Source organism: Oncorhynchus mykiss, chromosome 10, assembly GCF_013265735.2.
Source record: "Oncorhynchus mykiss isolate Arlee chromosome 10, USDA_OmykA_1.1, whole genome shotgun sequence".
Classification (NCBI taxonomy): Eukaryota; Metazoa; Chordata; class Actinopteri; order Salmoniformes; family Salmonidae; genus Oncorhynchus; species Oncorhynchus mykiss.
In genome coordinates this window covers 59,523,622-59,544,483 of record NC_048574.1, presented here as the reverse complement: position 1 = coordinate 59,544,483, position 20,862 = coordinate 59,523,622, and the positions used below count along the sequence as shown (strand labels likewise).

General features: G+C 43.0%; 2 protein-coding genes across 9 annotated transcripts; one reads left to right on the top strand and one right to left on the bottom strand.

Annotated features, from left to right (window-relative positions):
• Nucleotides 1-34: 34 nt before the first annotated feature.
• LOC110534399 (probable E3 ubiquitin-protein ligase HERC3) lies at nucleotides 35-4,204 on the bottom strand. Of its 8 annotated transcripts, none has more exons than XR_005034192.1 (11): nucleotides 3,596-3,626; nucleotides 2,940-3,069; nucleotides 2,646-2,722; nucleotides 2,293-2,514; nucleotides 1,876-1,967; nucleotides 1,534-1,664; nucleotides 1,257-1,381; nucleotides 1,003-1,079; nucleotides 640-699; nucleotides 433-519; nucleotides 36-285 (listed from the first exon to the last, which is right to left on the bottom strand). XR_005034192.1 is itself a non-coding variant. In XM_036933502.1 (11 exons), the coding sequence occupies exons 1-9, from the start codon at nucleotides 3,609-3,611 to the stop codon at nucleotides 646-648; spliced, it is 924 nt and encodes a 307-aa protein (XP_036789397.1). In that variant the 5' UTR covers nucleotides 3,612-3,626; the 3' UTR covers nucleotides 36-285; nucleotides 433-458; nucleotides 640-645. The 8 variants fall into 8 exon arrangements, 7 of the variants coding, with proteins under 7 accessions (XP_036789394.1, XP_036789397.1, XP_021474925.2 ...); XM_036933502.1 differs by having other exon boundaries at nucleotides 433-458; XM_036933499.1 differs by having other exon boundaries at nucleotides 35-519.
• Nucleotides 4,205-15,511: 11,307 nt separating this feature from the next.
• Nucleotides 15,512-18,036, top strand: LOC110534397 (endonuclease domain-containing 1 protein). Its single transcript, XM_021619248.2, has 3 exons — nucleotides 15,512-15,636; nucleotides 16,243-16,611; nucleotides 16,940-18,036. The coding sequence occupies exons 2-3, from the start codon at nucleotides 16,252-16,254 to the stop codon at nucleotides 17,516-17,518; spliced, it is 939 nt and encodes a 312-aa protein (XP_021474923.1). The 5' UTR covers nucleotides 15,512-15,636; nucleotides 16,243-16,251; the 3' UTR covers nucleotides 17,519-18,036.
• Nucleotides 18,037-20,862: the final 2,826 nt, after the last annotated feature.

The window sequence follows — 20,862 nt, the reverse complement described above, 5'->3', positions numbered from 1 at the left end:
AAAATACATTTGAAAATAACAGTAGCAAGGCTATTTACAGACACTGGTTAGTCAGGATTATTGAGGTAGCATGTACAGTACATGTAGGTATGGTTAAAGTGACTATGCATATATGATGAACAGAGAGTAGCAGCAGCGTAAAAGAGGGGTTCGGTGAGATCTGTCCATCTGTGCTGTTTGTGAAGGACCCTCAGGAGCTCAGGGAGAACCAGGTACCAAGCTTTCCACTCCAATGGGCTCCTCATACAGGGAGGGAAGCAGTGTGTGCTGGACAACAGCTTCAACCTAGTTCAATGATAGAGGTGTGTGAATCGTCCCTCGTTCAAATGATAATGACAACAATTTAGAAGTATTTCAGCAATTCAATGTGCAATCAACGATACATGTCAGAATACGGTTACATATCAATTTATATATTTATTCAGAAAATACCTCAAAACTTTGTCTTTTTTTGCCAGCTTCCGGTGAGACAAATCGAGGTCAGATTGTTTAGGTGAGGTTTGGAAATGTTTGTCACAACTAATAAAACCAGTAAATAATTGTCAATATCTAGGCCATATTTAAATCATTATTCTTTGATAATGTAATATTTCAAACATAAGACAATCATGTATTTGAACCAATATTAAATACTGTTACCTTTTATCAAGAAAGCTCCCATTTAAACACGATGCAGAAGAAAACATTTTTGTGATTTCCCTGCAATTACAAGTTTGAGTAATCTTTCAGTTCAGTATGTGACCGTACATAAACAAAATACGGAAATAACAACAACGGTAAATTATTTAAGTAACTATCATACTAACTTCTGTAAATTTTCCATGATTTTGAATCACATTCTTAGATCCATTTGTCAATGATTTCTTAATCTAATGCTTGTTGTGTCACTTGACCTGAGATTGACCTTTCTTCAGACTCCTGGGAAGATGACAATGTGATGCAACGTATCAAACGATGTCCTGTTTTGCTAACTCATTGTTTCAAACCAAATTGTGTCCATACCTGACCAAGAGAGCACAACGCAAAGGAATGGTTTCCTCCAGCAAAAATGTGTTCAATTTTCTGGTCATCAATCTGGTCTGAAATGTTGACAAAAATAGTTGATGATCAAGTTAATGTTATTTCATGTTTTACCTCATGTTATTTTAGTTGAGTATTGAAATAAGCATTTTGTTGAGTTGACTTTTATTCAAGTTTGATCTGTTCTGAAAATGCGTGTACTCTGGCTAATGTTATACCATAAATGAATGTTTTACCTGGCAGTTGTACTGGAAGGGGCACAGACTGATCAATCTTTACTCCATTTCCCAGCTGCCCTTGCTCTCCACGCCCAAATGAGTAGATCTTATTGGAGGGCCCCACAAATGCTAATGTGTGGTGTCTAATGTGGTTGAACAGACAGAGAAATCATTTCTCAAATCAACAATGAATTCTAAAAAGGTCTTATTCTAAAATGAAAACAGTCCTACATACATTTTTGTTGTGTCACAACATTTTGTCAATTCCATATCATGTCTACTAAGTGTAACCTACCTTCCACAGGCTATCTGGGTCACCTTTAATCCACAAAGTTGCCCCACCACTCGAGGTCGTAGTTCATCTCGGAGAGAGTTGTGTCCAAGCTGTCCATAGCGGCCTGAGCCAAATGTGAACACCACACCTCCCTAGAACAAAATCAACCCAGACAGTTATCATACAGTGTTATCCTCTAGTTAATTAGGACGTTTCAATACGAATTTCCAGGGAACTAAAAACTACAACATTGAGACACCCATTTAAATAAATACACATAAAAGGAAGACATATTGTATGGTCCAAACAACATTAAGTTCAAATGATAGGGAAAAGTGTAATTATGTCAGACAGATATACAACCTTTGTCAGAACGGCAGTATGTTCTCCTCCACATGAAATCAAAACAGTCTTCTTAAGATTCAGGCAATCAACATGAGCTGGAGCACGTCTGTCTACAGAAAATTGGGTTCATTTAATTATAATGTTTTATTTACAAAACAACACATACCTCATATCACACACATGACACAATTTTGTTCTCTCATCCTGGTCAAAATATTTTTTCAACTACAAAGAAATGTGGTTGATAATAGATAAATCAGGGGTCTCCAGCTACAGCCTGAGAGAACTACTGAGTGGGATGACTTTTGTTTATACCAACATTCAACACACCTGTTTCAAATAATGTACTGTTCATGGTCTTCGGTCTGGACCATGATTATTTAAATATATTTAACAAGAGTCAACACATATGCTATTGTGTAATGTATACTGTACTTGTTGTGTCCCCTAGTCCCAGTTGCCCGGCGGTGTTCTTGCCCCAGCCGAACACAGCTCCAGAAAGGGACAGAGCGAAGCTGTGTTCTCCCCCTGCAGTGATCTGAACCAGGGGGATCCCTGATAGAGACTTCAGGGGCTTGGGGGACATGTCGCTGGGCTCGCCCCACCCCAAACCCAGCTGACCGCTGGTGTTCTGACCCCATGTGAAAACCTGACCATCTGAACAGAAATCAGAAGTAAGCAACCATACAATGAGAACATTGTACACAATTACAGTTTTGAAAGGTTAGACTGTTTTGGTTAAGTTGCATTGTGAAGCAGCGATTAGAGGTGTGTTAATGGTCATTTACCCTGAGTTAGTAAAATTGAATGCTGGTCTCCACATGCAACCTGAGTTACCTGTCGGTTACATAGGTTATCCAATGGTCTGATAGAAAAAATATATATAAAATGAACAGATTAATACGATTAGAGTTGGCCCATTTGAATTAGATGACAAATAAATAGTTTTTATACTTTCGCTATTTGAATGTGAGGGTGACTACAACGTCAATCAAAACATTGACACTGAATTACTATAAGGCATTGCTCCCATTTTTGAGGGTAGACTACATATAAATGTATCATTATGGAATGGAACCCACCTGAGAGAGAATATTGGCCTTGTCCAAGCAGAACCTTTCCCTATGAATCTTCTCCCATCTTGGTCCTCTTGAATCCGTGCGACAGACAGTAGTCTCCCATTATTTCTGATAAACGTGACCACACTGTTACCTGCGGACAGACCCTGAATTTTAGATTTAAGGTGTATCAAATTAACTCAACTAATATCCGTTTTGGTCGTATCTAAACCATTCGGCTTCACTAAACCAAAGCCATTATGACTATCCTCTTCCCATGAAATTATTGTTGTGTTATATTCTTAAACTAGTCCATACAGATTCTTGAAGAAGAGGCACCTGCCGATGTGTCCGACATACAGAAAGTCTAATCATCATCATCATCATCAACAAATCAGGAAACGAAAAGGAACCTTGAATGAATTTCACAAACATAAATCTAGGCCGTCATAGGGAGGTTTATAAAGTAGCCCTGTGGGCCTAATACATAAACTGCAAGGGTATTTATTGAGGGCATAAAAGAAAACAGCCTAAAAACATAATTTACAGTTTGGATTAGGCTACTTGTTGACGCAAGGCCGAATATTAAACATCTACTGACAAAAGCAGCCCAGTTATCTAGGAAATAGCCTACAATATAATGACTAATTTGACACACATGCTAATTCTTGAAACATTACCACCCAGTCGATACATTGTAGGTTTCTAACATTTATGGTTGAGATTGAATTCATGTAAATATAAACTATGCACATTATGACTTTCATTAACACGTGATTCAGACGTCACGCAGACGTTAGTAAGTCGTTGGTAATCATGTCATGTAAGTCAGACACGTAACCCAGGAGTCACGCAGATGTTAGTAGGGGGTGCTGGTATATCATGTCATGTCAGGTGGTACGGTTGCCTAGACGTATAAATGTCCCTTATCACCCCCATAGATATCTAATTTGCAGCAGCAACAATGTTATTTATTATCATCCCATACAACAGTGCCTGTCTTGACTGGAGTAAACTATTCTATTGGATTCGACAACACTTCCTGTAGCTACTCACCCCAACGCTAGAATCCAATGGGCTGCTATAGCATTAGCTGTAACATGCTGACGAAAATACTAGTCATTAAAAACTAGCAGTATTTAAATATTCTAGATGTGTCCGTTGGGATAATTAGGAGTACACCGCAGTATCCCATCACTGGATTGAGCTACGTTTCCCGAGCCATATGTCTCGTCGACTCCGCGCAGTCCTGATCGTTGCGTAGCCGCGTTCCGATTAGAGAGAGAATGTATTGAACTTCTAGTCGGATTCAGGCTAGGCTTCAATGCCTTCAGAAAGAATTCATACTTATTCCACATTTTGTTGTGTTATTGCCTGAATCTAAAAAAAAATCTTAAATATGTGTTTATTTCACCCATCTACACACAATACCCCATAATGACAAAGTGAAAACATGTTTTTACATTTTTATTGCAAATGTATAGAAAATTAAATACAGAAATGTTTATTTTACATAAACATTCACACCCCTGAGTCTACACTTTATAGAATCAACTCTGGCAGCGATTACACCTGTGAGTCTTTCTGGGTAAGTCTCTTAAGGGTTTTCCACACCTGGATTGTGCAACATTTGCCCATTATTATTTTCGAACTCTGTCAAACTGATTGATGATCATTGCTAGACAACCATTTTAAGGTCTTGTCTTACATTTTCAAGTAGATTTAAGTCAAAACTGTAACTCAGCCACTCAGGAATATTCACTGTCTTCTTGGCAAGCAACTCCAGGCCTTGTGTTTTAGCTCATTGTCCTGCTGAAATGTGAATTCATCTCCCAGTGTCTGGTGGAAAGCAGACGGAACCGGGTTTACCTCTAGGATTTTGCCTGTGCTAAGCTCCATTCCGTTTATTTTTCATCCTGAAAAACTCCCCAGTCCTTAATGTTTACAAGCATACCCATGGCACGATGCAGCCACAACTTTAAAATATGGAGCTTGGTACTTAGTAATGTGTTGTATTGGATTTTCCCCAAACATAACACTTTGTGTTCAGGACAAAAGTGTAATTGCTGTACAGGCTTCTTGCTTTTCACTCTGTCAATTAGGTTAGTATTGTGGAGGACCTGCAATAAATACAGTTTCCTCCTATCACCTCCATTAAACTATGTAACTATTTAAATTTACCATTGGCCTCGTGGTGAAATCGTTCAGTGGTTTCCTACCTCTACTGCAACTGAGTCAGGAAGGACGCCTGTATCTTTGTAGTGACTGGCTGCATGTAATTAATAACTTCACAATGGTCAAAGGGATATTCATTATCCGCTTCTTTTTATTTTTACCCATCTACCAACAGGTGCCCTTTTTTGCATTGCATTGGAAAACCTCCCTGGTCTTTGTGGTTGAATCTGTGTTTGAAATTCCCTGCTCGACTGAGGGACCCTACAGATAATTGTATGTGTGGGATACAGAGGTGAGGTAGTCATTCAAAAGTCATGTTAAACACTCTTATTGCACACAGCGTGAGTTCATGAAACTTATTATGTGACTTGTAAAGTACATTTTTACCTCTGAACTTATACCAATAACAAAGGGTTTGAATATTTGACACTTTGTATTAATTTATATATATAAAAAACACAATTCAACTTTGATGTTTAGGGTTATTGTGTGTAGGCCAGTGACCAAAAATCTAAATTTAATGCATTTTAAATTCAGGCTGTAACACAACAACATTTGGAAAAAGTCAAAGGGTGTGAACAATTCTGAAGGTACCGTACTGTAATTGAGGCCACAGGATCTGCTTTCTCTCCAAACCAATTCAGATAAAACAACAGCCTTGGTTGCTCGTTGTAGCCTACTCCTTCTCATTTCATTAACTTTTATTTCCACCTGAAGGCTTCTGGTTGGCTACTGGTCTTTTTATGGGGCGCACGTGCACTTCATAAAAACTACATAAAAGAGTCAAACTTTTATTAAATGAATCATTTGAAATGTCATGGCATAACTGGATATGTAACAATGTCACATGGATATTTACATTTAATTCAGAAAAAGCCTTTTCAGGGTTAAAATAGTCAAATACATTTTTGTCTTAAAAAATGTACAGTGCCTTGCGAAAGTATTTGGCCCCCTTGAACTTTGCGACCTTTTGCCACATTTCAGGCTTCAAACATAAAGATATAAAACTGTATTTTTTTGTGAAGAATCAACAACAAGTGGGACACAATCATGAAGTGGAACGACATTTATTGGATATTTCAAACTTTTTAACAAATCAAAACCTGAAAAATTGGGCGTGCAAAATTATTCAGCCCCCTTAAGTTAATACTTTGTAGCGCCACCTTTTGCTGCGATTACAGCTGTAAGTCGCTTGGGGTATGTCTCTATCAGTTTTGCACATCGAGAGACTGAAATTTTTTCCCATTCCTCCTTGCAAAACAGCTCAAGCTCAGTGAGGTTGGATGGAGAGCATTTGTGAACAGCAGTTTTCAGTTCTTTCCACAGATTCTCGATTGGATTCAGGTGTGGACTTTGACTTGGCCATTCTAACACCTGGATATGTTTATTTTTGAACCATTCCATTGTAGATTTTGCTTTATGTTTTGGATCATTGTCTTGTTGGAAGACAAATCTCCGTCCCAGTCTCAGGTCTTTTGCAGACTCCATCAGGTTTTCTTCCAGAATGGTCCTGTATTTGGCTCCATACATCTTCCCATCAATTTTAACCATCTTCCCTGTCCCTGCTGAAGAAAAGCAGGCCCAAACCATGATGCTGCCACTACCATGTTTGACAGTGGGGATGGTGTGTTCAGCTGTGTTGCTTTTACGCCAAACATAACGTTTTGCATTGTTGCCAAGAAGTTCAATTTTGGTTTCATCTGACCAGATCACCTTCTTCCACATGTTTGGTGTGTCTCCCAGGTGGCTTGTGGCAAACTTTAAACAACACTTTTTATGGATATCTTTAAGAAATGGCTTTCTTCTTGCCACTCTTCCATAAAGGCCAGATTTGTGCTTATTGTTGTCCTATGGACAGAGTCTCCCACCTCAGCTGTAGATCTCTGCTGTTCATCCAGAGTGATCATGGGCCTCTTGGCTGCATCTCTGATCAGTCTTCTCCTTGTATGAGCTGAAAGTTTAGAGGGACGGCCAGGTCTTGGTAGATTTGCAGTGGTCTGATACTCCTTCCATTTCAATATTATCGCTTGCACAGTGCTCCTTGGGATGTTTAAAGCTTGGGATATATTTTTGTATCCAAATCCGGCTTTAAACTTCTTCACAACAGTATCTCGGACCTGACTGGTGTGTTCCTTGTTCTTCATGATGCTCTCTGCGCTTTTAACGGACCTCTGAGACTATCACAGTGCAGGTGCATTTATACGGAGACTTGATTACACACAGGTGGATTGTATTTATCATCATTAGTCATTTAGGTCAACATTGGATCATTCAGAGATCCTCACTGAACTTCTGGATAGAGTTTGCTGCACTGAAAGTAAAGGGGCTGAATAATTTTGCACGCCCAATTTTTCATTTTTTGATTTGTTAAAAAAGTTTGAAATATCCAATAAATGTCGTTCCACTTCATGATTGTGTCCCACTTGTTGTTGATTCTTCACAAAAAAATACAGTTTTATATCTTTATGTTTGAAGCCTGAAATGTGGCAAAAGGTCGCAAAGTTCAAGGGGGCCAAATACTTTCGCAAGACACTGTATATTAAAACAAGTAATCGAATACTAACGTCCATTCGGATATTCGATAACCGTGCACATCCGAGCAGAAAAATATAGATATTTATGACATAGAATTAGGCATAATGATTGTGGATCTAGATGGCAAGAAAAAGTGTGTGTGTGAGTGAGAGAGAGAGAGTTTGAGTTTTTATAAAACCTTTATTTTTTACTCAAGTGTTAACATAAATAATGACACACTGCCTTTTCAGAAATGAAACAACAAATGTAATTCCTAAACAAAAATAAATACATAACATATACATTCAACTTATTTCAGCAGCAAAAAAATTATTTCCCCTCCTCTACAAAACAAAGCGCTCCTTCGTAGGCCCACTTCTCCTCAAATAATAGGAGATCTTTTACAGCTGAAAATAACTCAAAATCTACTTTTATTCTTGCTTTCACTAAACCTTTAAAAACACATCTTACATCCTGCCCATATCCCGTTTCTATCTTATGTTTCCTACTCAGAAAAATTGACATCTTAGCTTGTCCCAAAATAAAATTTAACATTTGACATTTTCTTTTCTGTTGTTTACTATATTGAAACCCCAAAATAAAAACAGTGTTATTGAAAAACTCCCCTACAGCTTTAAACAAAGATTCCAGCATTTTCAATAGAGGTTTTATCCTCTCACACTCCATAAAACAGTGAAAAATGGTTTCTCTTATATTACAAAAAGGACATCCATCTCTAACATCTGAGTTAATAACAGATACAAAAGCATTAACTGCAATGATGCCATGTAAAACCCTCCATTGCATATCACCAGTACCCTTTTGTAACGGTGGCTTGTACAGTGCTCTCCATGCTGGCTTTACCTTGTCATCAATGCCCAATTGTACCCTCCATGGAGTATCTTTTCTATTTTTCAATTTACAATTCAATACAATACAATTCCTTCCCATTCACCTCATCCAAACCCACCTCCTCCAACCCTCTCAAATCCAGCAATAACGCCTTTCTTTCTGACTCTGGGATATTTGGTGTAATCCCTAGTTTTGGAAATGAGACGTCTTCATCTTGCACCTTATTCTTGTGGCTACTAAGCATACCCCATTCTTCCGCTGACAGAGCCTTCCTACAGCTCCCCAGCATTTGTCCGACAATCCTTTCCGACCTCATCCCCAAATTGTCATGTACTGTCATGTTGTCTTGTCTCTGTCCTTTCCCTTCACCCTGTCTCCCTCTGCTGGTCGTGTTAGGTTACCTTTTCTCCCCCGCTTTCCCCCAGCTGTCCCTTGTCTCCTCTAACTACCCATTCACCCCGTTCCCCACCTGTTCCCTTTTTCCCTCTGATTAGGTCCCTATATCTCTCTCTGTTTCTGCTCCTGTCCTTGTCGGATTCTTGTTTGTTTGTGTCATTCATGCCTGAACCAGACTGTCGTCATGTTTGCTGTAACCTTGTCCTGTCCTGTCGGAATCTGCCGGTCCATCTGAGCCTACCTATGTTTGGTAATTAAAGAAGCTCTGTTTAAGTTGATTCGCTTTTGGGTCCTCATTCACGCACCGTAACAGAAGAATCCGACCAAGAATGGACCCAGCGACTTCGGATCCTCTCCACTCAGCCGTCGAGATCCAGGGAGCGATGCTAGGCAGACACAAGCAGGAATTGTCTGCTGCTCGACATGCCGTTGAGACCCTGGCCACCCAAGTCTCCAACCTCACAGAACAGGTTCACCATCTCCGCCTCGATCCACCGGCCACTTCCAGGGCTTTCGAATCTCCGGAGCCCAGAATCAATAACCCGCCGTGTTACTCTGGGGAGCCCACTGAATGCCGCTCGTTCCTCACCCAGTGTGATATTGTGTTTTCTCTCCAGCCCAACACTTACTCCAGGAGCACTGCTCGTGTCGCCTACGTCATATCTCTCCTTATTGGACGGGCTCGTGAGTGGGGCACGGCAATCTGGGAGGCAAGGGCTGAGTGTACTAACCAGTATCAAGACTTTAAGGAGGAGATGATACGGGTTTTTGATCGATCTGTTTTTGGGGAGGAGGCTTCCAGGGCCCTGTCTTCCCTATGTCAAGGCAATCGATCCATAACAGACTACTCTATTGAGTTTCGCACTCTTGCTGTCTCCAGTGGCTGGAACGAGCCGGCCTTGCTCGCTCGTCTTCTGGAGGGTTTCCGCGCAGAGGTAAAGGATGAGATTCTCTCCCGGGAGGTTCCTTCCAGCGTGGATTCCTTGATTGAAATCGCTATTCGCATTGAGCGACGGGTTGATCTTCGTCACCGAGCTCGTGGAAAGGAGCTCGCGCTCTCCGTCGCCTCCCTCTCCGCATCACTACCATCTTCCTCTGCCGGCTCGGGTGCTGAGTCCATGCAGCTGGGAGGTATCCGCATCTCGACTGAGGAGAGGGAACGGAGAATCACCAACCGCCTCTGTCTCTATTGCGGTTCCGCTGGTCATTTTGTCACTTCATGTCCAGTAAAAGGCCAGAGCTCGTCAGTAAGCGGAGGGCTATTGGTGAGCGCTACTACTCCTGTCTCTCCTTCAAGATCCTGCACTACCTTGTCGGTCCATCTACGCTGGACCGGTTCGTCAGCTTCCTGCAGTGCCTTAATAGACTCTGGGGCGGAGGGCTGTTTTATGGACGAGACCTGGGCTCGGGAACATGACATTCCTCTCAGACAGTTAAAGGAGCCCACGGCCTTGTTCGCCCTGGATGGTAGTCCTCTCCCCAGGATTCAGCGTGAGACGCTACCTTTAACCCTCACTGTTTCTGGTAATCATAGTGAAACCATTTCTTTTTTAATTTTTCGTTCACCTTTTACACCTGTTGTTTTGGGCCATCCCTGGCTAGTTTGTCATAATCCTTCCATTAATTGGTCTAGTAATTCTATCCTCTCCTGGAACGTCTCTTGTCATGTGAAATGTTTAATGTCTGCTATCCCTCCTGTTTCCTCTGTCTCTTCTTCACAGGAGGAGCCTGGTGATTTGACAGGGGTGCCGGAGGAATATCACGATCTGCGCACGGTGTTCAGTCGGTCCAGGGCCACCTCTCTTCCTCCACACCGGTCGTATGATTGTAGTATTGATCTCCTTCCGGGAACCACCCCCCCCCCGGGGTAGACTATACTCTCTGTCGGCTCCCGAACGTAAGGCTCTCGAAGATTATTTGTCTGTAGCTCTTGACGCCGGTACCATAGTCCCCTCCTCCTCTCCCGCCGGAGCGGGGTTTTTTTTTGTCAAGAAGAAGGACGGGTCTCTGCGCCCCTGCATAGATTATCGAGGGCTGAATGACATAACAGTGAAGAATCGTTATCCGCTTCCTCTTATGTCTTCAGCCTTCGAGATCCTGCAGGGAGCCAGGTTTTTCACTAAGTTGGACCTTCGTAACGCTTACCATCTCGTGCGCATCAGGGAGGGGGACGAGTGGAAGACGGCGTTTAACACTCCGTTAGGGCACTTTGAATACCGGGTTCTTCCTTTCGGCCTCGCTAACGCTCCAGCTGTCTTTCAGGCATTAGTCAATGATGTCCTGAGAGACATGCTGAACATCTTTGTTTTCGTTTACCTTGACGATATCCTGATTTTTTCACCGTCACTCCAGATTCATGTTCAGCACGTTCGACGTGTCCTCCAGCGCCTTTTAGAGAATTGTCTTTTTGTGAAGGCTGAGAAGTGCACTTTTCATGCCTCCTCCGTCACATTTCTCGGTTCTGTTATTTCCGCTGAAGGCATTAAGATGGATCCCGCTAAGGTCCAAGCTGTCATTGATTGGCCCGTCCCTAAGTCACGCGTCGAGCTGCAGCGCTTTCTCGGCTTCGCGAACTTCTATCGTCGTTTCATCCGTAATTTCGGTCAGGTGGCAGCTCCTCTCACAGCCCTTACTTCTGTCAAGACGTGCTTTAAGTGGTCCGTTTCCGCCCAGGGAGCTTTTGATCTCCTCAAGAATCGTTTTACATCCGCTCCTATCCTTGTTACACCTGACGTCTCTAGACAGTTCGTTGTCGAGGTTGACGCGTCAGAGGTGGGAGTGGGAGCCATCCTTTCTCAGCGCTCCCTCTCTGACGACAAGGTCCACCCATGCGCGTATTTTTCTCATCGCCTGTCGCCGTCGGAACGTAACTATGATGTGGGTAACCGCGAACTGCTCGCCATCCGGTTAGCCCTAGGCGAATGGCGACAGTGGTTGGAGGGGGCGACCGTTCCTTTTGTCGTTTGGACTGACCATAGGAACCTTGAGTACATCCGTTCTGCCAAACGACTTAATGCGCGTCAGGCGCGTTGGGCGCTGTTTTTCGCTCGTTTCGAGTTCGTGATTTCTTATCGTCCGGGCTCTAAGAACACCAAGCCTGATGCTTTGTCTCGTCTCTTCAGTTCTTCAGTAGCCTCCACTGACCCCGAGGGGATTCTCCCTGAGGGGCGTGTTGTCGGGTTGACTGTCTGGGGAATTGAGAGGCAGGTAAAGCAAGCACTCACTCAAACTCCGTCGCCGCGCGCTTGTCCTAGGAACCTTCTTTTCGTTCCCGTTCCTACTCGTCTGGCCGTTCTTCAGTGGGCTCACTCTGCCAAGTTAGCCGGCCACCCTGGCGTTCGGGGTACGCTTGCTTCCATTCGCCAGCGTTTCTGGTGGCCCACCCGGGAGCATGACACGCGTCGTTTCGTGGCTGCTTGTTCGGTCTGCGCGCAGACTAAGTCCGGTAACTCTCCTCCTGCCGGCCGTCTCAGGCCGCTTCCTATTCCCTCTCGACCGTGGTCTCACATCGCCTTAGATTTTGTCACCGGACTGCCTTCGTCAGCGGGGAAGACTGTTATTCTTACGGTTGTCGATAGGTTCTCTAAGGCGGCTCATTTCATTCCCCTTGCTAAGCTTCCTTCTGCTAAAGAGACGGCACAAATCATCATCGAGAATGTTTTCAGAATTCATGGCCTTCCGTCAGACGTCGTTTCGGACAGAGGTCCGCAATTCACGTCTCAATTTTGGAGGGAGTTTTGCCGTTTGATTGGGGCTTCCGTCAGTCTCTCTTCCGGCTTTCACCCCCAGTCTAACGGTCAAGCAGAACGGGCCAATCAGACTATTGGTCGCATCTTACGCAGTCTTTCTTTTCGCAACCCTGCGTCTTGGTCAGAACAGCTCCCCTGGGCAGAATACGCCCACAACTCGCTTCCTTCGTCTGCGACCGGGCTATCTCCTTTTCAGAGTAGCCTCGGGTACCAGCCTCCGTTGTTCTCATCTCAGTTCGCCGAGTCCAGCGTCCCCTCCGCTCAGGCTTTTGTCCAACGTTGCGAGCGCACCTGGAAGAGGGTCAGGTCTGCACTTTGCCGTTATAGGGCGCAGACTGTGAGAGCTGCTAATAAGCGTAGAACTAAGAGCCCTAGATATTGTCGCGGTCAGAGAGTTTGGCTCTCCACTCAGAACCTTCCCCTTAAGACGGCTTCTCGCAAGTTGACCCCGCGGTTCATTGGTCCATTCCGTATCTCTCAGGTCATTAATCCTGTCGCAGTGCGACTTCTTCTTCCGCGATATCTTCGTCGCGTCCACCCGGTCTTCCATGTCTCCTGTGTTAAGCCCGTTCTTCGCGCCCCCGCTCGTCTTCCCCCCCCCCCCCCCCCCATCCTTGTCGAGGGCGCACCTATCTACAGGGTCCGTAAAATCTTGGACATGCGTCCTCGGGGCCGTGGTCATCAGTACCTAGTTGACTGGGAGGGGTACGGTCCTGAGGAGAGGAGTTGGGTTCCCTCTCGGGACGTGCTGGACCGTGCGCTGATTGATGATTTCCTCCGTTGCCGCCAGGTTTCCTCCTCGAGTGCGCCAGGAGGCGCTCGGTGAGTGGGGGGGTACTGTCATGTACTGTCATGTTGTCTTGTCTCTGTCCTTTCCCTTCACCCTGTCTCCCTCTGCTGGTCGTGTTAGGTTACCTTTTCTCCCCCGCTTTCCCCCAGCTGTCCCTTGTCTCCTCTAACTACCCATTCACCCCGTTCCCCACCTGTTCCCTTTTTCCCTCTGATTAGGTCCCTATATCTCTCTCTGTTTCTGCTCCTGTCCTTGTCGGATTCTTGTTTGTTTGTGTCATTCATGCCTGAACCAGACTGTCGTCATGTTTGCTGTAACCTTGTCCTGTCCTGTCGGAATCTGCCGGTCCATCTGAGCCTACCTATGTTTGGTAATTAAAGAAGCTCTGTTTAAGTTGATTCGCTTTTGGGTCCTCATTCACGCACCGTAACACAAATGTTCTGCCACCCGTCTTCCATCCATTAAGGCGGGCCCAGCCATGGCCATTAACTGTCTTAAGGTGATGATTTTCCCCTTCACCAGAATCTTGGAGAAATGTGGAACAGCTGCAGTTGTACAATCCAGTCTTGCCCCATACACCAGAGGTTCCTCCAACAGCCACTGCACTGACTCCGCTGAAGTTCGTCTGGACACCTTCATTATGCTCCACACTGAGAAGGCCTCTGTAAAACGGAGGTACTCCCTCCCTAGAAATCTGGCTACTATCAACCAGAAATAAAGCCTTCTTTAAACCTAATCCTCCAACCCGCTGTAATATAAGACCTGCCACCCCTCTCCACACCACATTTTCCGGTCCATAAAGCAACCTTTGAATAAACTGAAACCGGAAAGCAGCAGCCCTACTAGCAAGATGTACAAGACCTTGTCCCCCCTCCTCTTTTGACAAATACAAAACACTTTGTGGAACCCAGTGATATTTATCCCAAAAGAAATCCACAATAATTGCCTGTATCTTAGCCAGAAGGCCAGATGGTGGTTCTAAAACTGACAACCAATGCCACAGTGCAGAGGCAATCACATTGTTAACTATAATAGTGCGCCCCCTATATGACATACGAGATAGTAACCAACGCCATCTCCTCATCCTCCCTTCCACCATTTCAACCACCCCACTCCAATTTTTTTCCATAGTCCCCTCATCTCCTAGGTACACTCCAAGATACTTAAAACCTCCCTTACACCATTCTAGCCCCCCTGGCAAAGCCATGATCCCTCCAGACCATTCTCCAATCTGTAAAGCACAACTCTTTTCCCAATTTACCTTTGCAGAGGATATTCCCCTAAAACGATCAACCATTAGACTCAAGCTATCCACCTCCGTTTTATTTTTCACTAGCACAACTACATCATCAGCAATGGCTGAAAGACGAATAGGAGGAATATCCTCTGAAAGGCACACCCCTGCAATGCGACTTCTAATGCTATTTAGTAGTGGCTCTATAGCAATAGCATATAACATCCCTGACATAGAACATCCCTGCCTAATACCTCTACACACTTTAAAAGGAGCAGAAGAATAAAACTCCATCTCTACAACCTGTTCATCTTCAACTGATTTATCCATCTCTACCTTTCTCTTAGAATTAGACCCTTCACCACCCCTTAAATTCTTCCTTTTACTCCTCCCGCTTCCTTTTCCGTTATTTCAATCTCCTCTTGACCTCCAATTTCATTTTCCAGCACCACCTCAGCGACGGCAGTCGCAATCTCACCTATTGTTTCCCCTCCCTCTTTGTTCTGATCTACCACAATTGCCCCCGTATCCACAATTCCTTACTCTCCTACTTTTCCAACCACATCTGCCCACCTTCTCTCTTCCCCTACACCTGTAGTATTTTCATCCCTTCGCTGTGGTACGTTAGTTGCACCCGCACTAAAGCTACTACCAGGCTCAGCGCGCTCATTCTCTGGACAACTACGCACCAAATGCACCTCTCTTCCACATCCAAAACATTTCATTGATTCAGTAGATGCATAGAAGACATAATCAAATCCATCAATCTTAAAACTAAACGCTAAATTCAGTTCATCTCCTTCCTTTTTTAAAATCATATGCACTTGTCTCATATGAGACACGACATGTTTCAACAACGGAGATTTGCATGCACTCCGACGAGAGAGAGAGAGAGAGAGAGAGAGAGAGATTATGTACAGTATCTAGAGAGTAACAGGAAGTGTTTACTCTGAAACTACAGACCTCTGAGGGAGTGAGACAATTCAAAGGACTGTTAAACAGGTTCACAAGGTGAGATTGAAAATCTAACAAATTATTTGGATATTCAATTTCTTATGGTTATTTCGAAAATCGATGCAATTACGCAAGGTTCTCTGTATCGAGCACAGCAAAAACTATTTCATACAAGGAAATTAAATAGGCTAGTGGCAAGAAACAATACTAATGTGTCATGCAATCAAGATATGCACTTAAGGAAATATACTGATATTCTTATCTGTATTTTTTTTAAACTGCACTATCGGTTAGGGGCTCGTAAGCATTTCACTGTAAGGTGAACTTTTTGTATTTGGCGAATTTGACTAATACAATTTGACTTGATTAGATTTCCTAAAGTGTCTTCTGACAAATGAACAATATGTTTGGAGTGTATATGATTATAGCATTAATAACCTTACAGCAACATCATTTAGCAACCTTTGACCAGAAATGAGAAGCAGGAAGTCAACCTCTAGATGGTGGGAAACTACAGTAAACAGGAACTATAATGTTTCAGGAACTTGGGTGGTTTTCATAACCTGATTTGAGATGATTCTAGTGACTAACTGTGACCTTAAACAGGCATAATGTAAAGGTAACATTGCAATATAGATTAATCTGTGATGTTTTTCTCCACAGGGGCACAGCATGGTGACTCTGTCCCTCTTGTCCCTCTGTCTGCTCTCCTTGTTGGGGGCCAGAGGGGAAGTGGCTCCAAATTTCAACAACTGCAAAGATTCTTTCTTCAGAAATACGCCAGTGTCCGGTCTGAATATAGCTCTCCCCACTCCACCCGAGCCCAACCCAGAGGACTTAAAGAATCCCGAGAAATGTCTCTCTGCTTACAATGCTGCCTCTCCTGCATACATTTGTCAGAGAAACGGTAACCACAATTACTTTGCCACTCTGTATGACCGTGGCAGGAGGATCCCTCTGTACTCTGCCTATGAAATGGATATCAAAGGGGTTCCTGGCAGAGAGGGGTCCATAGTTTATTATGAACCACAGGTTTGCATATTTCATTTTCATTATCACCTTTTCAATGTCCTATAAATTCAGTGCAGCAGACATTTAATTTGACTGGCACAACTACAGAATGATGCAACACATTAGTGTAGTTCAAGTATTTACAGTAGAAAAGGACATTCGCTGTAGAGCAGGTAAGAAAGTGATTGTAATTATGCAATAAGCACTAGAAGGTAGTATTTCGTACACTGTAATTTCAGACTAAATACCAGTAGCCTAGAATACCAGTAATATAATAATGAGTTGTATTTGACTGCTACCACAAAGCTTGAAGTGGAGTGGCTAATTTGTAAATGTTTGTATTTTTCAGCTTGTGCATCCTGACCTACCACCACATCAAATGGATAAGAAAGGATCATTGCTTGAGATCAAGAAATACAACCAAAACATTGGCTGCAGTGAACGCTCTCCACAATACCGACAGAACTACAAGCTGGGCTGGAGTCAGGCTCTCGATGACAACTTTGGCTCATATGACCGCGGGCACCTAAACCCCGCAGGACACCATAAAGAAGATGCCTCCAAAGCCACCATGACCCATACCAACGTAGCTCCGCAAAATCCGAAGATGAACAAAGTGCCGTGGAACCAGTACGAGAAGAAGCTGAAGGATGTTTTGAGTGCAGGCTGTAGTAAGATGTATGTGGTGACTGGGGTGGTCCCAAGCAGCACGTGGGTAGACCAGAACAAGCGAGTCAATGTTCCGAGTCACTACTGGAATGCCTACTGCTGCACCGACAACAACGACAAACCTCTCAAGTCTGGAGGTGCCTTGGGTCCTAACACAGATCACAATGTTACAGAGTATAACTCTGTTACAGTCCTTGAGACTGAGCTTAGAGGGCTACTGAATGTTGACAACAATTTCAACATTTTTAATGGTTGTTAGTCCAATATAGATGTGGACCTGTCTAATATATCTGGTATGATTGTTTTGGATTTTGAATTAATGCTTAGGCTCTTACGTTTGTTGTTACTATTTAGTATAGGCCTGCTGTATAATGACATTTTTGAACCGTTAGATTATATTGATGTAGGCCAGTGGCCAGATGTTTCAAAATTTAGCTCACCTGATTCACCTATTCAACGGCTTGATTATTAGTTGAGTCAGGTGTGCTAACTGTGGAATAGTTCAAATACAAGAAATGCCTGGGGGTCCCTGAGAAGAGGGAAAACCCCTGACTTAGGCTACATCAATATTTTAAACAAATCCCTGACCATAAATATTATCCTATTGATCAAATTTGTGGTTAAAATGTATTACAATTTCAAAACGTATCCTTTGTGGTAATTATTCGTAAAGCGTATGTTTGTTTGTTTGGTCACACAAGAGTTGTGCAACCACGTCTTTGTGAATGCTTGTTGCTATGAATCTATAATCCAATAAAGCTTGTTTTGTGAAAGTAGGAAATGTGTACATCGACATATTACAGAACCATTTTTTACATGCTGTTGATGAACCTGTTGGTATTTTATGTCAAAAGAGATCTGATAAAGGCAGCAATACTGTCGGTGGAGATTTCTTTGGTCGCGGTACCCTCTAGTCGTCTATGAAGTGCATAAACTGGGAAGGAGACAAAGGGGCCACGGTCAGTTGCAGACATAAATGTCATAGATAGAGATGTAGTGATTCATGACTCAGTCGAACGACTCAGTCGATTCTATTTCATTCCCATCGACTCTGATAAAAAAACAAATCGGATTGGTAAAATATGTCATGCATATTGTTGCTCTATGCAGTGCATTATATTTGGATTTATTGTACCATGATAAAACACCAAAACCATTGTAAGGTTTGGTGAATCTGCACTTGGCCCAATGCCAACCCAAACTTTTATTATATTTTTATTTTTGTACCTTTATTTTAACAGGGAAGACATATTGAGACCTAGGCCTCTTTTGCAAATGTGCCCTGTATATACAACAAATGTATACTTTATACCCAAACTAATATATATATATATATAGACATTAACCTTTTGATACAGGATGCAGTGATGAGTATCAAAACTGTCATCTGTAACCAAACGAAGGGCACTATGGTAGATGGCATCCAAAGGTTTAAGAGTAGCAGCATCTGGTAACTAATATCACCATAATCAATAACAGATAAAAAGGTTGACTGAATAATCTGCTTCTCACTGCTTAGAGAAAGGAACGATCTGTTTCTGTAGAACAATCTTAGCTTCTTAACCAGCTCATCTATTACTGAACAAAAATATAAACGCAACATAGGAGGTTGGTGACACCATGATTGAGGAGGACGGGCCCATGTTAATGTCTGGAGCGGAGTTAGTGGAGTCGTGTCAAATACATCAAACACATGGTTTCCATGTGTTTGATGCCATTCCATTCCATTATTATGAGCTGTCCTCCCCTCAGCAGCCTCCACTGAAACGCAACATGCAAAGTGTTGGTCCCATGTTTCATGAGCTGACATAAATGATCCCAGAAATGTTCCATACGCACAAAAAGCTAATTTCTCTCAAATGTTGTGCACAAATTTGTTTACATCACTGTTTGTGAGCATTTCTTCTTTGCCAAGATAATCCATACACCTGACAGGTGTGGCATATCAAGAAGCTGATTGAACAGCATGATCGTTACACAGGTGCATGCACCTTGTGCTAAAACACAACACAATGCCACAGATGTCTCAAATTTTGAAGGAGCATACAATTGGCATGCTGACTGCTGGAATGTCCACCAAAGCTGTTGCCAGATAATTGAATGTTCATATTTCTACCATAAGCCTCCTCCAACGTCGTTTTAGAGAATCTGGCAGTATGTCCAACCTGCCTCACAACTGCAGATCACATGTATGGTGTCGTGTGGGCGATCGGTTTGCTGATGTCAAAGTTGTGAACATGAGGCAAATGGTGGTCACACTAGATAATGTCTGGTTTTCTGATCCACGTCCATACTTTTTTACCAACAGATGTATATCTTTATTCCCAGTCATCTGAAATACATAGATTAGGGCCTAATGAATTAAAAAAACATATTTCCTTATATGAACTGTATCTCAGTAAAATCGTTGAAATTGTTGCATGTTGCCTTTATAGTTTTGGTCAGTATAACTGACCTGTGACTTCTGTGTGATGACAGGACTGATGTGTTAGCCCTCCGAGCTAAAGCCGAGGCATTTGCCTTAGACACACCTCTTCAGATCTCAGACAAGGTTACTCATCACATAAGCACTGTTTACTGAACCACGTTAGTTTCATATACCCTAGTGCAGCATATTTGTTCATGGTCCCTGACACTTCTGAATACTGAACACGTACGTTATTTCTAGCCTTTTTGTGAATGATTTTCCTTTGTTTTGTTTTAATCACTAGGGCTAGGTGTGGATCAACGGTTTCAACCTGGGCCGCTACTGGCCCGCTCAATGGCCCACAGTTCACCTTGTACGTGCCCGCAAGCATCCTGAGCACGGCCGCGCCCAACAATGTGACCGCTGGAGCTGGAGGGGGACCCATGCTCCCCCGGGCCCTGTATCGTGGAGTTCACCAACAACTCGTTCCTGAACGCCACGGTTAAGTCTGATCACAAACACCAGAGGGCGCTGTTACATAAAGATCTCATGATGATCGCTGATCAAAAATTTACTTACTGTATTTATCTGGAACACAGATCGGTGGCACCTTAATTGGGGAGGATGGGCTTGTGGTAATTGGTGGAGCGGAATCAGTGGAATGGTATGAAATACATCAAACACTCCGTTCCACCCATTATTATGAGCCGTCCTCCCCCCAGCAGCCTCCACTGATCTGGAAGTGATCTATTTTTCACTAATCTTTTAAAAATCAAAGAGTAATGTTTGTAATTTAATCACGGGTGACTGTACCTTTAACATGACCTCTATAGAGTGTCTTAAAACCCGATACGACTTTGTTCACATGAGCATCTCTATTCAAAGGGAATTAAGTATTTGTCATTTGAACAGTATGTATGTCTTTTTGGAAATGGAATCATGTTCACAAAGGAAAATTACTCATTTAGAAGTGCTATGAACTTGAGTAGTACTCTAAATATAAGTTGAGGTCAGTGGTGCTCAGTGGTGCTCAAATCATGAGCCTGGAGTTGTTTTTTATGCCTTGTCCCCGATGTTCACTGAGATCACATTCATGGTAAATGCTGGCATGTCTGCTCAAGTGTAAATTACCTTTAAAAGTATCTTATAGAGCGTCTTGAGTTCAATGGGGTATGTATGTCTTTTGGAAATGGAAT

Coding starts and splice junctions, on each gene's coding strand:
- LOC110534397 (XM_021619248.2), top strand. CDS start 16,252: ATGGTGACTCTGTCCCTCTTGTCCCTCTGTCTGCTCTCCTTGTTGGGG. Junction 16,612..16,939: donor TAGTTTATTATGAACCACAG/GTTTGCATATTT, acceptor TGTATTTTTCAG/CTTGTGCATCCTGACCTACC.
- LOC110534399 (XM_036933499.1), bottom strand. Junction 2,723..2,939: donor AGGCCAATATTCTCTCTCAG/GTGGGTTCCATT, acceptor TTTTTCTATCAG/ACCATTGGATAACCTATGTA. Junction 1,382..1,533: donor ACCCAGATAGCCTGTGGAAG/GTAGGTTACACT, acceptor CAACCACATTAG/ACACCACACATTAGCATTTG.